The sequence below is a fragment of the Fringilla coelebs genome, assembly GCF_963513975.1.
Source record: "Fringilla coelebs genome assembly, chromosome: 3".
NCBI lineage: Eukaryota > Metazoa > Chordata > Aves > Passeriformes > Fringillidae > Fringilla > Fringilla coelebs.
This window is the reverse complement of record NC_140030.1, coordinates 93808082-93829466: the sequence shown is the minus strand read 5'-3', so window position 1 is coordinate 93829466 and position 21385 is coordinate 93808082. Positions and strand designations below refer to the sequence as shown.

At 37.5% G+C, this 21385-nt stretch overlaps 1 protein-coding gene across 1 annotated transcript in view; it reads left to right on the top strand.

Moving 5' to 3' along the window:
- Positions 1 to 21385, top strand: part of USH2A (usherin) — a gene marked incomplete at its 3' end in the record, with an annotated part of 372555 nt that overhangs the window by 303545 nt on the left and 47625 nt on the right. The window contains exons 58-60 of the mRNA XM_084203202.1: positions 5685 to 5843; positions 6489 to 6651; positions 12493 to 12847. Coding sequence (XP_084059328.1) covers positions 5685 to 5843; positions 6489 to 6651; positions 12493 to 12847 — 677 coding nt within the window. The remainder of the gene's footprint in view (positions 1 to 5684; positions 5844 to 6488; positions 6652 to 12492; positions 12848 to 21385) is intronic.

Below are 21385 nucleotides of genomic sequence, written 5' to 3'. Positions count from 1 at the left end.
CTGCAAAAGGTTCTGCAGGGTTCATGTATTCACACATCTGTAGAAATCATTCTCCTTAGATGGGAAAGGAACATGTCCTTCTTTCCAGATATTGGGACACACCTTGAACACTTATCTCACTTCTGAGATATTTGATAACTTCTTTGCCTTCTAGTTGTGGGGCTAATTATTTAGGTTTTTAAATATGAAGAAGGGATTTGCTTCTGTTGGGTATTGTCCTGGCTTCAGGTAGAACAGGGTTCATTTTCTTCCTAGTTAAGAAAAAGACAGGAAAGCAAATCTTGCTGTTCCTTTTATTATTGCACTTCAGGGCAACTAGCTTGATCTTATAAGAATGGGGAGTACTAACAGCAGAGAAATTTTACTGGATGTTACTGAAAGCTACAATGCAATTAATGCTGCTAAAACCTGTGGGCAGAAGCACAGTTCTATGCAGAAGCTAGGAAGTTAATTATTGACCCTTCATAATCCTGCTTTGTGCTCAGTCTGAGGTCCTTTGTGCTTCTGGAGTTGTTTATTTTTTCTTAAGAGCAAGGCTGCAGAGGATGCAAGTGGAGGTTTATTCTGGAAGTTCTGATATTCTGGAATAGCACAGATCCCGTTAACATGTCCTGTCATAGAGGTGTTTGGGGTCACATACATCCCCAGCTTGGTATGATTAGCATGAAGTGTCTACTGCTTCTTATCCTTATTTATGTCCATGTATGTAGAGTAACTATTTTTCTTTTTCTGATCTATTGCCTTTCTGTGCATAAATCCTTGTCTCACAACAGGCTGCATTGAGTCAATGTAGGTTTTCCTTATAAACTTAGAATGCATCTTTATTTATAAGGATTGTCAGGTTTGGCAGTCACTCTTGGCCAAAACTGTTCTTTTCACTGGTATAGACTCGATGTCAAAAAAGTGCTTCTAATTAACAAAGTTTTGAGGAGAAGGTACTTGTTCATAGTGTCTTCCTGTCTGTGCATATCAGGGCTGCTTTGGCATTCTGTCTTATCTGCTGTAATAAATTTGGATCAAATCATCACCCTCAGGATTAATTATGGACACATCGTATTACAAAGACCTTCCTTTTGGATGGTTTAATTATAACATTTCAGCATCTGTAATATATCTAAGTCTCATGACTTTTTAGATATGTAGCATTTCAAAACTTCTGACTTAGCTAAAGAGCAAGGTGGCCCAGTAGTGGTTAAAGTGATGGATTCAGAAAAAAATACTTGACACACCTCACTCACTGTGGAAAATATGGCTTTATTTTCTGAAATAGGTATTCCATTATCTTCCTCAGAGCACAGACCTCAGAGGTATGGTATGTTTCACTGATATGCTAAGGAAGGATACGTTACAATTAGTATGGAACAGCTATTAGTGCCATGGATAGAGCAGAAGAGCTGAATGGAAAAAAAACTCCTCTGCATGATTTCCCCGAGGTATATCCATAAATGTTTTTGATAGGTGGGCAAGTAGCCATCCTGCATTCCAGCTCATTGACAGCCCCACTGGTCCTCACTGGGGACCTGATTCTTCTGGGTGTCTTCAGTTGTGGCTAGTGGTGGCTTGAAAGCTGAACATGCTCAAAATAGGATCCTGTCCTCTGCTCCTAGGATATCTGCTTCATATGTTAAAGATCATCTGGGTTAAAATATTTTCTTCTTCATCATGTTATAACACTTTATCCACCTCTAAGTTTGCTTATCAGTTAGAATGACAGTTGTGTGAAATCTGGATTCTTACTTTATTCCTCTTGGGATCAAACATGGCATTCGAATATCATGTATTTGTCCCATCTTCCCCAACTAACCTGATTTCTTGTGGACTAGCAAATGGAACTTTTGATAAGCCAATGTCACATGCTCTCATTTTTGATTTTTTGAGTAAATTATTGTTTGCTCCACCTCTCTGTAGGATGAGCTTATCAAGTTCAATATCTGAAGATTTGCATCTTGCAAGCAGTCAGCATCTCCAGCTGTTGCTGTTTTCAGAGTCTTAGTGGGAATACTTGATGCAACCAGACTGAGACATCTGGATATTTGAAACATAATGTAAATAGTTAATCTCGGGAAGTCAAATAGATTGTTTTGTTTCATGAATTTAAATATTAAAATATAACTGTAAAAGAGATAATGTTCCTGTTTCCGTATTTGTTTCCTATAAGTGAAAAAGTTTTAGCTATTTTGCTTTAATTGTGATCTGATTTCACATCATAGTAAAGACATTTTCAGCAATTAACTTCAAACAGATTTTGGGTGACCAGTCTGTATGTCTGTGCCTTTTTACCCCAAGTTTTAAGTATCCTGTGCTGCAAATTCTATTTTTGACCTAACTAGTTCTCAAGTACACAGAGCCGTCAAACCTAATTTGCAGAGTTTTGCACAGAATTGTCCATTAAATATTATCCAAATAAGCCCAGAAAAACCCAGGGTTTCATTTGATTGATTTGTCCCATTGCAAAATATGCACCTGCTGTGAAATGAAGTCACAGAGAAAAAAAAAGTGGAATAATTTAACTTTTTTATTTGTAAAGATAATCAGGGTTTTTCTGATTACATCTTAACTTCATAAATGTTAAATAACCTATCAGCATCTAGTTGTTGTAAATTATGAAAAAGAGTATTGCTGGGAATATTAACCAACTAAATCCTTGTTCTTTAGTGAACATGAAAATGTGTTATGGCAGGTTGTCATTGTGCTCATGGTAACTTTGACACCAAATAACAAAACTGCCATTTGCATTTAGGGTAAATTGGTTCACTTGTGCTTTTACGGTTCCTTTTATTCTGACATAAATTTATGATCTCTGGAACTAACCAAGTCGTGTGGTTTCCCAGATGACTTTAACAAATATGCCCATTTCATTTCCTTCCGTCATCAGAGCACACAAGGTAGTGGTTTCAGACTGGCTGCAGATGCTGAAGGCTATTCTGAGCAAAAGGGGTTTTTTACAGGGTTCTGTGTTGTAAGAGTACATATTACAGTTTTGCAGATTAGGAAGTGATCTTTTGATCTTTGTAGTCAATGAAGTTGATCAAAGCATAGAAGGATTCCATTGGACATTGAAATTTTTCAGGATGCATATGTGATTTTATTTAAAATTTCATTTTCACTTCTTGAGATAATTTTTTCTCCTGAGCATATTTGCTATTGGTATCATTCCTAATATAGTGCAAAATTTAGCAGAATTTCAAGATTTTCTGTTTCAGGTGTGAGGTGGTGTTTTTTTAATAATTTCTGATATGGACTGAACACTTTCCAACATTGTTGGATAGGTCATTTATTTTCAAATAGGTGTCCTTTGCTGCATACTGATGGCTGGATTCAGCTGTCCTTGTTTGTATTTAATCTTCCTTGGGAAATCAAGCATTCTGAATAGTTTCAGTTTCAAACATTTCTGGTGATTTTTGCCTAGAACAGATGCAAAAAACTGAATTACATCACTCTCATAAAGGAATGGGTTTTTCTAGCTGAAAGGTCTGGTCAGTTTTCAGGACTGGAGAAGAAGGGGACTTTAATTAGGAGATTAAATAAAGGTTTCTATTGGTGTGCTCTGCACCATTTCAAACTCTTTCAGATATTCTGTTGTATACTTTACAGACCTCCAATTATAGTGTGGAAATGCTACGACTAATAATAATAGTAATAATTATTATTATTTGTCTTCAACAATATATTTTTAATTACTGGAAAAATTTTACACTGCAAACTCAAGTGCACTCTTCTGAAGCATTTCTTCTTCCATATATCAGGCAAAAAATACTTTTCTTTGAGGTAAAACCAGTCTACCTCAAGATCACCTCTCAGAGGTTTACTCTGTAACATTGTCCTTGATTTAGAAAGTTGTATTTCTGTTATTCCACTGCTAATGATTATGTCTTGGTATTTTTCTTGTAACTTTTACACTGAAGGAGGAAAATTTTATAGAGGAATTTCTGCATTTTTTATCTCCTCCTCCCTTCACCTCTTCCAACAGTTCCTAACAACATCTTTGTTCTTCCTGTAAGCTGAGCAGTTGAATAAGATTGAAGTCATGGCTCTACTTCAGGGCTATTTTTCAGCTTTTTAGTGTAATGGCATTTTCTTTGTCTAGCATCTAGTCAGGCAGCCGAACGTTATTTCTTTGGGATTTTTATATTGTCTTTTTCTTATGAGAATTGTAAAAACATGGTGTTTCAAAGATTTTTCTGATCTTTCAAAGTACATCAGTTGTTCATAGTACCAGAACTAAACTTGAAATCTCTGATTTCTTGCAAACTCCTGTTTTTTAGTTATACATATTCACATACATACTTAGTTAAAAAAACCCCATCTAACAGATGCACAGCAGTGGAAACAAAATACTCTTTGTAGCTTCAGGGTAGTAGTATCAACGTAGATGCTTTATCAAAGAAGGGCCAAAATTGTAATTAGGTGAAAAAGCTGAGTTGTTTTCCGAAGTTAAAAAAGGAAAGAATCTCAAGGTCTGGACAGGTCTCAGAACTGCCACAGGCATCTGGTCCTTGTTGCAGTCACAAAGATATCTCTGTGACATCTAAAAGAGGTGTTGTGTTGAGAGAGAAATGTGATTTTACTGATCAGATATATCTTGACTCATCTCAGAAATGAACCTTGTCTGGTCTGTACTCTGTCCTTTCTTAAGGCTGTTCCTTATGGGACTGCAGAATGAAGGAAACACACTTAATACAAACTCTTCTTTGGTTGTTCTCTTGGTTTTATGAAACTGCTGCTGTCTGCACAGACCAGTCTACAGTGGACAAAAATTAAAAAACCTACAGCCTATTTCCTAAAAATATATTACTGCTCAAGGTAACCAAAAATCAAACAAAACCACCGACCAATCAACCAAAACTCTTAGAGACATCATGTGGAAGAAGAAAAGAGAACATCCAGGAACATCTGCCTATTGTTCTAAAGGGATGGTAGATGGCTTAGCTTGTTCTTCTGAAGGAACTGAGTTTTTTAGCTTCTCAAGAAAACTGGAAAATTAAGAACTGACAGTATGGGGGTAGGAATAGATGGGGAAAATGTTTGAATTCAAATACTAAAAAAATGAGAGGTTTTTTTTTTTAAACAAAAACCGAAGTGTTTGTTTTTACATCATTTAAAATTATATGTTTCTTGAATTCAAATACTAAAAAATGAAAGGGTTTTTTTTTTTTAACAAAAACTGAAGAGTTTGTTTTTACATCACTTAAAATTATATGTTTCTTGGCTCAAGCTATCGTATTGTACTCTACTGGTGAAGCAGACTAAGAACCTACATTCAGCTACTGCTGTTGGGCTAAAAAGGCATAATTTGCTGAATGGCTGCAATTCACTTGTTTGATCATATGACTATTCAAACAGCAGTGCTTAGTAGCTGTTACTCCTTCAAAATACATAAAAGCTGCCTGGTTCCAAGTCATAAGGTCGGTCTTCCCAGAAGTGGCAATTGCGAAACAGGCATTGACTGAATTGAATTTTGATTCTTACCTAAGAACCATAATGTCTGTCTTCCACTTACAATCTGCAGATGGATCTGTTTCAGTTTATATTTAAATGATTGTAGTTTTCAAAAGAAGCAGTAGGGAAAACCTCCAGAGGGGGCTTACATTTAAAATTGCATGTGATGGATTGGCTCTTTGAAGTTGTCCTGCACTGTTGTTAGTGTTTCAGATAATCACTGGTTCCTCTCTGTTTCACAACAGGGATATTCATTGTCAATGTGCCTTTGGAATACAACATCCTGCTAAATGCAAGCAGTCCCACTCTGCTGGTGAAGCCGGTAGGACGCGCACATTTTGCCTTTGTCGATGGCCTGGATCCCTACACCCTCTATGAGATAAGAATACAAGCATGCCAGAGTGGTAAGGCATTTTAAAACACTCATCTGTGTGGCTGGAAGGGATTTTCCAGGTAGATGCAACTCTGCAAAACAGATGAAATTCTTTTTCATTGGAGTCAAATCTTTACCTAGTAAAAAGAAGGCCTAGCACTGAAGGAAGCATTAAATATTTCTCCATGTATCATGTGTGTACTTCTTCATATATCATGAATATATCAAATGGAGGTTTAAAATATGTATTTTAGATTATATGTGCCACTTTATTAAAAGCTCTTCACGAGCAGCTTAGAGATCTTTGGAAAAGGATGTACAGAACGGAATCAGTTCTGTAATTACTCACCAACAAGAAATGGTTTTCATAAAGACAGGAGAGAAGAGCCCAAAAATTAGAAATTCCCTGTCTTTGATGGAAATTTTCAAAAACCTATTGAGATAAGTATTTCTAAAATGACAATTTTGAACCAATTTGCTCCTCACTCACACTGCTGAAAAGCAGGAGTAATTCATCAGTACAGTTGTGGTAATTTAAATGAGTATTTAACAACGAAATTATGTGAAATGAGATGCCATTTCCACCAGCAGCTTCTTTACTTGACATTCATTTGCTTTTAATGTATTTTTTGTTGAGAAAAAGCTCTTATCCCTACACAAATGTCCATTTTTGTAGGTGGGTGTGGTGTGGGTGGTCAAATATATTCAAGAACTGCTGAAGCACCTCCCAGAGAACTGAGCCCACCTGTTGTTAAAGCAATTGGACCTGCACTCATAGAAGTGAAATGGGCACCTCCCAGGAAACCAAATGGCATCATTACTAACTACTTTATCTACAGGTAAATGCCCTTATCACCTCAGATTCTTAGTCGTACTTAATGGTTCCTTTCTTTATTCTTTGATTTTCTGGAGGTGAAAAAAGGTGTAGAAGTATATTTGAAACAATATATACATTACCTTTCAAATGCTAAGGTAAGAAGCTGATCCATGGATGGCCATGTTGGGAATAGGAACTCAAACAAGAATCATCTTCCTGAACTACAAATGACAAAAAAGCATGTGAAAGTACGTTTTAAAAATTCAAGGGAACAAAAGAAAATCTTGGAAGAAGTTTGTAGGATAGATACTTGTACTGTGCTTACCAGGACCACTAGGTACAAACTTCAATCTTCTCTGACAGACAATTGAGAATTTTGTAATGGAAAGAGGAGTAATTCACCAGTTCTGAGACTTTTAAAAGCAGAAAAACATATCTAGGTTCCTAAAACAGATCAATTTTCCAAGATAAATTATGTTCCTAAGTAAGTAATCTGGACAGTGTTTACAGTGCATCTGTTTATGTACCTCGGTGTTTGTATTCCTCTGCCCTGTGTAGGTTGTTGACTGATGCATTCTCACTTGCTATGAGGAGTTTCCTAAGCCCTGTGTGAGGATTCTTCAGTACAAATAGCAGTGTTTAGGGCAGTAGGAAACTAGCAGAGCTCTGATCTCTGCTGTGCCTGTTGAGCCTTTGTTAAAAGCTCACTGAAGCGACCTTCTGGAATGGCATCAGAAGTCAGCGAATATAAAACTCAAACCATATGTTTGAGAGGGATTTAAACTCTAAAGTTCCTGGGTTTTCCATTTCTTAGGTATGTGTGGCAAACACATGCTGGGCTGATCCTAGCCTCCCACAAAGAGTTTGGGACTTTTTTATTATATTAGAGGTGTGACTGAGAAGGCAGGAAATCCAATTACCTTTTGGAATCCTCGGTGATAATTAATATACATTCATTCAAAGATGTTAGTGGTCTCTAAAATTCCTGCTGTCTTGAAATGCCCTTTTGTTTGCCTTTTTTTAATTGTCTGATCAAAACTCCAAGTCCTTCCCCTGCATAAAGAGGAATAAAGTGTATGTTATAGCCCAAGACATGTCTTCACTCTGTTGGTTTTGTAAATAAAGCTGATGATTACTGCTGCTATTCCATGGCAACCATAGAAAGGGAAAACAGGAAATATAATGCAGAAAGCTTGCTTCAGTGAAAAATACTGTAAATTGAATTTGACAGCATTTGATGGCATTTGATTATTCTAGTCACAGCCAAACAATGATATAAAGAGTAATATGAAACAGAATGTGTTACTGCCTAGCAGACTCAAAAGCAATAAACCTTCCTCCAATGTGACACAATCACTTCACAATCATAATTGTAGCCTGTTTGATACCTCTGAGTACAGCAGAAGGGCACTGACTGACATAGATACATTTTGTTTTTTATTTAAAGTGAAATGAAAATGGCGCACTGGGGCTCCAGATACAATCGGTATATTCACCTACATAGGCATGAATCACTTGGCAGTTATTTCAGCTGAAGTTTAAATGTGCTTAGACAACAACAATATCAAATCTTTCTCAGATAGCTGCAAAAAAATCAGAAATGGGATGTAAGCACATAGTTCTTTTTCATTTTGTAGCCACACATGGCCTTACATTGTTATAGCAGCAAGTCTGCAGTATTTCTATGGGAGGTTATGGAATGTAATTTCTTCTTCAGTGTGTGCCTTTTACTTACTGCATCACCACCAAAATAAATTCATTTAACTCAAAACCTGGAATGCTTGGGGACCTAGTCTGTGTGCAGATCACTGCATTAAAGTGGCAGAACTCATGCTTTCCTCTAGCATCATAAAACTACCCCCAAGTTTGCAGCCATTTTGCTAGAAACCAAAAAATTTAAATGTTATTTTATGATAGAGGAGATGGTGATAGTTTCTTTCATTATTAAAGTGGCTTTAAACACAGATCTGAGGCTTTTAAAATTTTCTAATAGGGACCACAACTTAGAAGAGTTTGTGAATGAGAAAAGATTTGGTTCATGAGATAATCATCTCATCTAGTTCTGTTCCAATTCATCATGACATAACATTGCTCTGCCAACCACAGAAGTTGCTACTCTGAAAAAAAATATTATGAAAATAGATGATATATATATTTGTTGCTGCATTTTAGTAAGTTGTAAGTCACATGAGCTAATAGTACTGCTCTCTGTTGATTAACAGGATGCACTGTATGGGAGGCACATGAGGTGGCCCTTGCAGACATACTGCCTGTAAAATTAGAAGTATTTTGGTTGGTGACTTCCTTAAGGGAGTGTCTGAATTTTTCTGTCAAACTGTCTATGTCCTGCCCAATAACATTATATTACTTAGTGCATATTTGTGAGATGGAAATGTAGCTCTCATTAGCTGAGCAGTTGTGTTGGTGAAAATGTAGCAGAAAAATCAAAAGGCAATTTAAGACAGAAGCCATGTCTCAGTGGCTGTTGTGACTTGCAGTGGAGAGGTTTCCAGACCGACTCTTTATGATTAATTCATTGCTTAATCGTATACCCTTAACCATGAGTTGTACCCAAGACAGCTTCCAAGGAACATATGTTACAGGATGGTTTAATGTAGGAATCCCTATGGATGGTTATGTCATTGAATACAAGAACTCCTGAAGGCTTTTGTTTATACCTGTAATTGATCTAATACCCAATCTAAACTATTATATTACATGCAATAAATTCAAATTCCTTCTGTTCTTTTTTTTTTTTTTTGCATCAAAACTCATGTTTTTAAAAAAATACCCCAAATTATGAAAGCTACATTAGAGTAGATTGGTTGAATACAAATGTAAGTGAGGTTTCTTTGTGTAATTAAATGTGAAACTGCAGAGGGGGGAGCATTGCTAATGTTGCATTGTTCCCCCACATTTGACAGCGTGATTCCCTGATTGTTTGAATTTTACCCCAAGACTTGTCAGCGTTCCTAAAAATAACTCACTGTTAAGGAAATCAGCAGGCACTGCTAAAACAAGTAATCTAGTTATATGGTGAAAGGTAAACATGTGAGGAATAATTCTGGTATGACCCTCGAGACCTCGGGGATGCGCCGCTGCGGCGCACACAGGGAAGCCGAGGGGCGAGCGCTGCAGTCGGCGTTGCTGCAGCACAGCTCTGGAGTTATCTGTCACAAAGGAGATTATATCCTCCTTCTTGTGTCATCTGCCTCAGATTGGCACTGGGGCAGGGAGAATTTGCCCTTATAAAAATAACTATCTGAACATCTTCAAAATGAATGTAAGCAGCAAATCAGACTATGCAGATTAAGAGACGGCTTCCAGCTCCTGGAAATGTTATTCTCTCCTTTGCAGCTCGTTGTACGCAAGAAATACTTCCAGTTAAATGAGCAGCTGAATCTTAAATCTTAAAACGATTGAAATGATTACAGATTGTTCAACCACTTCTGTTCAAAGTTTATTCATACATGAAGATATTCTGGGTTTTAGCACTACAGATGGAACCATTTACCTAACCATAAGTTTCATTCATTAAATATTCAGCAGTAATAAGATCTAAATACTTAACCAGGCTACATTGTACAGCTTTGCCTGTGAATCAGCTTACAGTTGGTGGCATATTTGATCATTCAGTGTGAAAAAACTGTTTATCACAGAGTGTAGAATATTTATAAAACATAAATTTATGTATTCATTTGAGTCCCATACTGTTTGGTCAGCAAGACACATTTAATGTGACTTTCTTGCATTAAAATGTACTCTCTTTTCCCTTATTTACAGAGATTTTTTTAGACATGTTTTTGGGTGCACAGAGAAAAGACTATATTTTTAGGTGCAGGAGAAAGATGTAATAATGATTTACCTTTCAAAATTATATGCCTTGCATTACATCAGTGAACAGCATCCAAGGCAGAGGTCTGCAGGAGGCTTAGCTTGCCGTTATAACAGAGCATGGGCAATTGTATTAAAAACTGTTGCTGGAATTTTGTAGACTATGGGAAATTTTGGACCCTGAATTTTACAGACAGACCAAGAATTTCTAGGGAATCTTTCCTGCTTCTTCTATCTGCCAGTCTTTGCCCAGTTTTGCCAACCAACCCTCAGTATCAATATATCTTAGAATTTGCTTATTTCACTACGACAGAGATATTGTACCTCAAAAGTCTTCTTTTTTTAAAAAAAAATCACACTTTTACAGTGTCCATATAATCTGCTTGTCTCAGAATTTAGAAAAACTTATTTAGTTTCATACGAGAAAATAATGTCTTCATTCCTGCCTTGTATGTGCATATACACAAAGGATGAATAAACAGCTGTGTACACACTTGCATTCATTATGTTATTCATATTTGCATGTTAATACCTGGGAATATATTATTACAAGCAGCTAAGATTATCAGTTTTAAAAAATCAATGCTTTTTTATTATTACATTAATTCCTAGTTTGACCTAACAAAATAAAATCCAACAGCATTCTTTGAAACACAGATTTTCTCTTGCCAAATAAATGTTCTTCAGCTTCTGGTGTGTGTGTAGTGATGATGACACCCAGTAGCCAGACAAACCAATTTTACTTCTGCAAATTTGCCCTACTTGCAATAAAAGTGGCAGATAATGTAATTTGGATTTTTGTTGTTGGCATGGAGGGTGAAAGTTCTTTTATGTTCTGCAAAAGCCAAGGTTCCTGTGAAGAGTAGGGGAAATACTTAAATTCATGTGCAGTACAGCCTAACCATCACTGAGATTTATCACAGTGTTTAAATGTAACCAACTTAATTTCACACAAACATTTTTATGCCAACTGAAAGAATTGATTTGATAACTCTGTTTTGAAGATGAGCATTCAGCTTATTAAAACTGCTATAAATTATACAGAAGAAGGGGGCATATCACAAAGGGTCTGAGGATCATCTGTAATCTCTGGTACTCAGAATATGACCAGGTCCAAGGCAAGCATACACATATATATATATGTGTGTGTGTGTGTATGTATGTATAAGTGTGTGTCTATGTATATATATATGTACATATGCACAAAAAGAAAAACCCATTGTGCCAAAAACCAATAAAGTGAATTTTTTTCATGTATCTTAGGTTTGAATTTTTAATCAAAAACAGTGTTGGAAAAAATATGTTGTTTATTACAGAAAATACTATGTGTGATATTTTAATGAGGTTTGATGGTGGAGCTGCAAATCTAGCTAACTTTATGCACAAGGGATTACTTATTCAATTTGCAAGAAACAATGGGACATTTAGTGTGAGCAAACCAGATTTTGAAAGTGCACATCTTTAGTTTTGAGGGCATGATAGAATATTTATCCCTTATTCACTAGATAACATTTTTCTCCAGTAAACTGGTCACAAGTTTTCCATGAATGAGGGATTCTGAGGTGAGTACCTCAGTAAATAAATTGATTTTCACAAATGCTGAAAACTTGCACCCATATTTCAATTTAAGTTATTACTTAGCAAGTAGAGATAGATATAAAATTTCATGTTTTAAGTTCTGGAAGTCTCATTTGTGGTGTTTTCTATCCTAGAAAGACAACATGCTGTTGTGTTGCTGTTCTGCTGCCCTGGACTGTGAGAGCACACTTGTTTGCCATGTTTTATAGTATTCTTCTAGATCAAGGAGAATCATTGATTGCCTCAAAAATCTCTTATCCACTACTCAGAACCTAACACAAATTCAGTGAGGCAAAGATAGGCAGTCAGTTCCTTGTGCATGTGTAACGTACAGAAGTAATTTCTGTATTTTTCTGAGATACAAGTTGAACCTGCAACTTTAGGATCAACTATTATGGGACTGCTGAAGTGGTTTTCTATTTTAAACAAACTGCTTTTGGTTTAATTCCAGACGTCCTGTGGGCAGTCAAGAAGAGCTGCTTTTGTTCATCTGGACTGAAGGACCTTTGGAATTCATTGATGCTTCCGATGCTCTCCAGCCTTTTACTCTCTATGAGTATCGTGCCAGATCTCAAAATTCCGTGGGGTCTGTGGACAGCTTGTGGGCTTCAGCCCAGACCCTGGAAGCTTCCCCATGGGGCATGGGAGCCCCTTGGGCAGAAGCCACGAGCGCGTACTCGGTGCGGCTGAACTGGAGCCAGCCGCTCTCCCCCAATGGTGTCATATCCCTGTACCGAGTGGTCTACCAAGAAAAACACAGTGACCCCACCTTCAGCACCCCAGCTGTGACAGCACTCACCGTAATGGTAAGACCTGGACCACAAAACCAGTTTGAAGATGTTTCACTCTGCTTTGATCTCTGTTGCATTTTAGAATCTCCCTTAATGCTGGTTAGAAAAGTGAGGTTTCCAATTACCTGTTGAGTTATTGGCTTAAGTTTTGTGCTTGGCCCGATGCAGACTGAAACATTTCATGTTAATATTGGATTTCTGGTAGAGGCAAGTAGATTTCTCAAAAGCATGGATGTGTCATGTCTGGAGGAGTTAAGCACATGCATTTGTCAGCCTTGCTCTGAAAATACCATCCTGAACTTTTTGTCTGACTGACAAAATATTTTCACAGGACCTGCACAAAGAACAGCAATATCACTCCTTCTTGTTTAGAATTCTATTTTTTATTTCAGTTGGAATCATAAAGTGAATGAATTAATTAGTAATTACATAGTTCATATATGCAACCCATTTGCATGTTCCCTTCATAATTCATCAGTAATAAAAGCAGTTCTACTTTTATTTCCAATTCACATACTTCTATTGGAATGTTACTTTGCCCTGCTGATCTGTCTTTCCCTTCCCTTTCATTTCCTGCTTCTATTCAGTATGTAAAAGGATAGATTTGGGAAAACTCATTGTTTTGTGAACTGACAAACAACATTGTGTAAATCAGTCACAGAAACGGTTGGGTTTTGTGCATTTACCACTGTTCCTCCCCCCTGTATATTGCATTCTAGTCTTTCTATAGCAAGACAGCTTATAAATGGTTGGACTGAACTGTATTAGGCCAGCTTGTGTACTTTGTTGTCTTCTGAAAAGAAATTTTAAAAGTTTAAGGAGGTTGTAATAAAGTTTGGTTTCCTCAGCAGTGCAACCTCAAGTTCATAAACCTGGAGTCTTTGTAGTCCTGGAGTCTTTGAAATCCCCTAAATTCTTTATTATCCCAATTTTGAAGTATGTGGTTGGCAATTCAAGTAAGATCCCAAAAAGCTTTCTCTGGAATACTCAGTAGTAACCTTTGAGTAACTTCCTCAGACAAATCTCCACATGACACAATGGAAGAAGTTTCCAGCTTCGTAATCTTGCATACCCTTGATCATAGCGTTTCAGACCAGATTTGTGTCTAGCTTCCTAAATGGATTTAGTTTGTAATTTATTTTTTTTTCTGAAAAGGAGAACAGTTTCTGAACTGAGTTATAGGAATAATATACTTTTGCCTTCTGAAGCAGTTGCATTCACATTGCACAGCACGCCAGGCTTAAAAAAGGTAGATTGGGATTAAAAGTTCAGTGGCATTTTGGTACTTAGCTCCCTTAACTTCTTGTAAGAAAAATTACCACCATCATAATTGCGATGATGCACCTGAGATTTTAAAACCAGTGAAAAGCCAGGGCATCTCCTACTGCTCTGCTTCAGCAGCATGCAATGTGTTCTGAGCATCAGAATTGACCTGGCTGGTCATGCATTGCAATGTCTTCTAAGCATGCCAACAACAACAGAAAATGTCCAAGATGGTTGTACTGTGGGCAATAAAACCTACCAAAATGGAATTTTAAATAATGTTGCTACAGCGGGTTTCTTTTACAGCATCAGTTAAAAGCCTTTTAGATTAACAAGCTATTATTTACTGAATTAGTATTTTTCTGGCTCCAAAATCCTTTATTTTCCCCAAACACTATCCTGAATCAAAATGACATTCTGGCAGCGCATGTATAGCTGTTCTACTAGCATTGCAGCAAAGCTGGCTTGTATGATTTTTCTCCTGTCCTTTGTCTTGAACATGGGTCAATTATGGTATTTTCTACCCACTTTTATTTAAAATACTATATTGCCCTTTGGGGTAAAATCTTTTTGCACATCTCCTCCATCAGTTGCAGCTGCATTAACTGAGTGGAATTGTTGCTGATTTATACCAAGGACCTGAGATCCTACCTCTTCTGAATATAGCAGAAGAGCTAAAGCTTTGAATCAAAGATATTGACATAAAGTGCATGGAGTCATGTTATCAAAGATATCTGCAGGAGGTTAGGTCAATTATCCCAGCAGGCAAAAACCTGGACGCCAACTTTCAAAGTTAGAAACGCTTAAAAACAGAATTTTTTCATGAAATTGCTGATATACCCTTAACTTTAGCTTTGTGAATGAGATACTTTAATTAAAATGTAATTTTATTGAAAGAACTAGAATTCCAATGATTAAACTTCTGCCCCTTTAAAATATAGCCTTCATGGTACTAGGCTAAATCATTTAATCTCCTAAAGCATCTCTATTGGAGCTCCCTCATGGGATATGCCATTAGTCATTCTCTCTCACAAGCTTCCATGTTACAAGTAAGACTTAAAGTATTAAGAAAGCAATGAGTTTGGTCCTTTATTTAATCTGTTAGACTCCATTCTTATCCCATTAGATTATTCCAGAGGAAAAAAACCCCAGTGCTACAATCTCAGTGGCTGATCCCACCCTTGCACTTGGTTGCACCCCAGTTGCCTGCCCCAGGACATAAAGCTTGACCAAAACTTAGAGGAGAAATAAAATCCTTGTGACACTGCAGGATGCAAATTAAGCTTTTGCTAATGTCCCTGCAGACTGTTCTCATATAACAGCTTCATTTCCATCCATTTCAGAGACAAATGAGAAGCATCTTCTGGGTTTTCAAACAATTTAACAGACTTATCCCTATACTTATCACTATACTTCTCCAAATCCAACTATTTACTCCCCATTCAGATATATTTGAGTTAATATGTCAAAGGTATGGCTGTCTGGTACCTTAAGGTTATCACTGACCCCTTGAAATTTTACACTGCCTGTGGAGATAAAAATGAGAACTCAATTCTCAGAGCAAAAGCTGCTACCCCTGAAATGAAAGGAGGGTGTCCTGCACCGTTAGAAGCAAGTGATGTACGCATGAGCCATTTTGATTCTTCACAGTTAGGGAGCAGTGTCACCCATTTCCTTAGCTTGTTTGGCCAGGAGTGTAGTGACAGATGTTAGGTGACAGCAAGTTAAACTGACATTCTGGTTTATTTGCAGAGCAAAGTCAAGTCAAGACTGGTTACAGCAGCACAAGTGTCTCCCACAGTGTCTTTGCAGTTCATTTTAACCCTCTAAAGCAGGAATCATATTTAGTGTTTTGAAAGCATTAACAAGAGTGTGTTTATAGGGGAACAGATTTGCAGTAGGTTCTCATTTACAGAAATCTGCATAAAGTGACTAGATTGTCAAAGCAAGCTTCTCACTCTTGTGAACTTAGGACTTAAGCTTGTGAACACAGAACCCAGAGCTGATTTCATTATAAAGCCAATGAGTGCCTGCCAGATGTCATCAAAGCATCACAGCTCTTTAACTGCTGTATTGCAAATGTTGCTGTGAGGTAGAACCGTGTGTAGGTTTGGACATTTTTTGATAGACATTTTGTGGGTCTGTAATGCTGTTTTTCCCATGACAATTATATCAAGTGTTTGGTTGTTTATTTGAACCAGGAGAATCAAAGCCAGGAAGATGAGTAAAAAACCATAAAAATATGTAGCTGTTTGAAACAACTTGGAGAAGGAAAAGCATCCAGAGGGTTAAAAAGGAAAACTGCCTGGTATGGGCAGTGCCCACCAATTATTACTATTACTATGTAGAACCAAGGTCTCAGTCTGTTAAATTCACCTCAGCCAGGTGTAGATCAAAGTACAATGTGCTTTTTAGAGGATGCAAGAGATAGGTATAAGCATTATAGGTCTTATTCCTGTGCACAGGTCTTCTCACAATGTGTTTTGCAATGTGAGGCTCGCATGCCAAACTCATCTTTAAAGGCTTTGTTTTGGCATAACCATGCCAGCTTGGCGTGAAAAAAATTAATACATCTCTTAGCTGCTATCACTGCCCCAGCAAAGCCTCTGGTTTGGATGCAGCTGTGCTAACAGTTGAGAACACATACTGGCTTCCCTTGCATTATTTGGGGATTGGAATATAACTGCACTAGCCAGGCTTCTCTTGGCAGGTGCTGCGACAGGGAAATCTGTAGACATATTGCAGAATAGCAGTAATAAAGACTTTGGTAGGAGGATGACACCTTGGCTAACATGATTGTGTTCTTATGAGCAGACAGAATTTTCACATCAAATAAATTGAGTCAAAATATTAAGTATAGTTTACTTGTTAAAAACCTCCATATCAAAATTAATATATAATAAAAAAATAATAATAATATATCAGAAATATTTTTGAGTGACCAGTACTGCCATATATTCATGCCTCCTATCCAGGATTTTACAGATATCTGGAATTATGCATCCAGAGTTCGTTTCTTTCTATTAGTAACATTTAAAAATACATAATACATTCATGTGTAGTCCTTCACTTCTGTTTCCTGTGAACATTTGGCAGTGTTAGAGATGAGATACCACACAGTTATTAACTTCCTTGTACAGACTATTCAGTAATGCAGTATTTAGTACGGTACATGGCAACATTCTCATAGAAGTAATGAAGATTGTAACCACAAGAATAAGAAAAAAATATTCCAAGGAGAGGCATTGGTGAAACTTTTTTGTACATGCCTATTGCAGATGTCTGAGAAATTGAGTGCACCCTGAGAAAAGAGGATGAGTGTAAGTGAAGGAGTCCCTTTACATGCCATAAATTCAGATGATGTGCTACTTAGCAATGAGTGAAAGCTGTAAACGGCGGTGGAGGGCAAAAGTTAATTAGGCTACTGTACTGCTGTTAGGCAGTGGAAAGTGGCCACCACCAGAAACAAGATGGCTGCTCAGCAGTGCCCTAATGCAGCCAAAAGATCATCTCCTTTCAAGCTCTGCAAGGGCTTCTGGGTTAGGGGAAATCATACACAGATGACTAATTTTTTTATGGTTCACAGACGATCAAAGTGAAATTCAGCAGCTGTTCAGGACAAGTGACCACTCTAACGGCTGTAATATAACCTGCTAAATAGAGAGGGAATTGCATGAGAGCAAGAGGTTAGCTGTGATTATCGGCAGGTGAGTGCTTTATTGAAGTTGAAAGACCATTAACATTGATGGAGTAATTATTTCGACTTGAAAGTAATTACCTTGATGGGTGATAACTTCTCCAGTGTTCCCAGATTTGATTGGACCAAACAATTGTGAACTCTTGAAGCCTAGAAAAATATTACAACAATACTGCAATGTTTAAATTACTGAAACCACTGTTAGAGTATTTTAATTAGTCCTAACAGTGAAAAGATTTTAATGTACAACAACTGGTGACCTCTCATGTATAGAGACATTTGCTTTCTAATTTCAATGAAATGATCCCCACCTACTATGTGTGTGCCGTATGTGATAGGTTTGCAAATGAATTGTTGATTTAAATGCAGTTTTTAAGATTCAAAGCCTTGTTAGCACAGTTTCAGGAAGGGCTTGTACTGGAATTGCTCTAATTGTTTTATTTGCCAGGAAAGCCCAGTAATGTAAAATGCTTTCCATGCTTTTATCTCTAGACCTGTTAAGCTTATACAGGATGAATACAGGACAAGTGCTTCTTCACATTGAAGGCTGCTTTAAAAAAGTCTGTGAGGCAATCTGTGTCTCACAGATTCTGTTGTTTCCATGCTGCTGCAGAATATGCTGGATTTGGCACTACAGTTCTGTTTAAATAAGCATTTGGATTGGCACTATGATGCCCCTCCAGAAACTGATTAAGTGCTTCAGTAAGCCTCACCTATCAAGACAGACATGTAGAATTGCCTAATTAGAGCAGAAAGGATGAAATGGATTGTTGCACAACTTTGATGATTTTAGAGTACTGTAGTAATAGAACTGGAGGGGAATGGTGAGAGAGAAAGAGAGTGGCTTCAGCTCTTCTATTTATACCATCCTTGCCGTAAACAAGGCCACTTCACTGTCTCCTGGATGTTTCCGGCAGCCGCAGTTCTGCTGGAACTCTGCCAGGAAGGAAAGAATCCTTGTGAATTAGGAAGGAAAGGTTTGTCTGGTGCCTGTGAGGTCTTAATATGTTGTCAGGCAACTGGTGATTTGAATTAGTGTAGGTTACAGCCAAGAAGTTTATTTCACTTCTTTTTTTCTTTCATGTTTTCTCCCTAATGCAGTGTGTTACATGAAGCCGAGAGAATTTTGTCTTCAAATAAATTTTTGGACTAGATAGAAGTGAAACCACTGATACAGTTATGTCTGACCACACCTAACCACACTCTAGATTGACTAGGCCAGAGTGCCTAGATCAATAGGAAATTTCTTTACAAATAAATTAGTTACCTATTTGGAAAAATCTGGTGTACTTTATCCTTGGGCTTCTCTTTGTGCAAGGTCCATTTCTTACCCATTGTATAGTCTTTTTTTGATGAGTGAAACACGTGTAGAACTAAGTCTTTTGAAAGATATTTGTAATGGCTGTCTTAAGACACCTAACTTAGTTAAGAGCATGAATGTCCTCTACAGACCATGAAATGTTCAGAACATCTAAGGCATGGATATTTACCATCCTTGGGCTGCAGCTGTTCACATAAGACTGCTTTCCTGAGGTCCACTTGTGTGCTGCTACTGATAAGTGTCAGTCAAAGAAAGTGGTTGATTTTTAATCAGCTTTATTAACCCACACAATGGAATAATGCAGCTTGACAGGTTTAAAAGATGTTACTCTTTGGCAGAAAGATGGTGGTGGGCAGCACTCTGGAAGTGGCAATCTTTACTGTGTGCGCACCTGCAGCCATGAGAGAACAGGGGACCACTCAACAAAGTTTAAAGGCGGATGACTGAATGAGATTGCATAAATGCTCCATATGCTATTTCTCTATATATGTTTTTATGTATGCTTTTTATTTATGCTTTTCTCTGTGATTGTTTCTGTCTGCAGTTGTGAGAATAAGATCAAGCTAACCCGACAGTGTAGGAAAACACCGCTGAAAGAATGTTTAGTAATTTGTAAAAACCAAATAAGCAAAACAGAACCCCCCACAAAGCTTCATTTTATTAAATATAATTTTTTAGGAAGATGTAATATGGGCAAATTCTTCCCTTTGTGCCCAGTTATATGACTGCACTAAATCAGCTTTAAAAAGCAACATTTTAGCAAGCTGCAGATGCTTTTTCATATATAAGTAGAAAATAAAAATGAAGAAGGAAAAAGCAGAAATTTGTTGGGTAATATGTACAGCTGTTTTTCAAATTAGATATCTGTTTAAAAATGCTTAATTGGATTTGACTAGATTTTAATTCACATTTAACCAAGGTCCTTAAGTGGTTGTATCAGGCAACTCCAAGATAACACTCTTTGTTGCTGCAGTCATAGGGCAGCTTCCTAAAATCCCCAGGGTCATGCCCAACAGCTACAGACACAGGAATTCTTCAGCTGATAATTAGAAAGGACGCTACTCCCCAGCCCCCATACTATCCTTCAGCCCCACTTCCCTCCATAGATAAGGTCTTTTACTCAAATTGGCTGAGAAGTGTTATGTCACATGCTTAGATTTCATAGGGAATTTTAGCAAGGAAAGGGTAGTTTTAATAAACAGAGAATACTACCTTTTCTTTTTTTTTAAGAAAAAGGCAGCAAAAGCAAGCCACAGGACTCATGGGAATTAGTAATATAACATAGAGCCTCATACCACTGGGGACTCCCTTTGAATCTAATCCAGGTCTACAGTCACCAAAGTCATTCTCATCAAACAGCCATGGGGTGTCCTATGCAAGATAAGTTTAGTATTCTCAGCTGACCTCCTGTCCTTTCTCTTTACTGCTCCCTTTTGAATCCATTCCCATCACTCAGCTTCACAGCCTCATTCAAGCTCATCTCCCCTATGCTTGTTGCAGTTTCCCATTTTCTGCCTGCCAAGTGACCTCTCTCTCTCCTCTTTTCAGACTTTACAAAAAGCCCTGGAATGCATGTATAATCTTGCCTATAATCTTGCCCCCTCTTTCTTTAGGGAGCAAGACCCTAATATCTGCATGGTGCTAGAGGATGAGTTTATCAACAGAAAGCTCTTTGGGAGTGGGAATGGGTGTCTGTCTGTTAATTTACAGCATTATATAAATATTATTTTTGAGACTGTAATAGCAATTATGGTGAATAGGGGCCAGATGGCCTCTGTATCTAGAAAGCAGAATGGCAGTGTATTTTTAATGGACTTAAATGTTACTTTTTGACAGGAAGCTAATATTAAATTCTGTGGTTTAGGTGCATGTCAAGTGAGCACGGCTCTGAGTTTTGGTTTTTCTTAAAGTAATTACTAATGTCATGCCTGGATACTTTTGCCCACTAAACCCTTTTATGTGGTGGGGTCTTTGTTGTTGCTCTGGTTGTGGGGATTTTTTTTAAGGATGGTTATTGATCTCTTGCTGAGCTGAGATTTCAGTTTTATGCCAGATAGTTTGATTAATGGGTTGGTTTCTGTAAGTGGACTGAATGGGGATAGGAAGCACAAGCCGCTCATGCCGCCAACCCTAACTCCGTCAAGACGCATAGCTCATTATGAAACAGTTATCAAGTATACATGAAAAATTAATTGGGCTCAGTTTGATTCTGAAAAGGATCAGCTTTCTACTTGGCGGTCCCCCCAATCTTTCCAGATGTTGCACGCTAGCC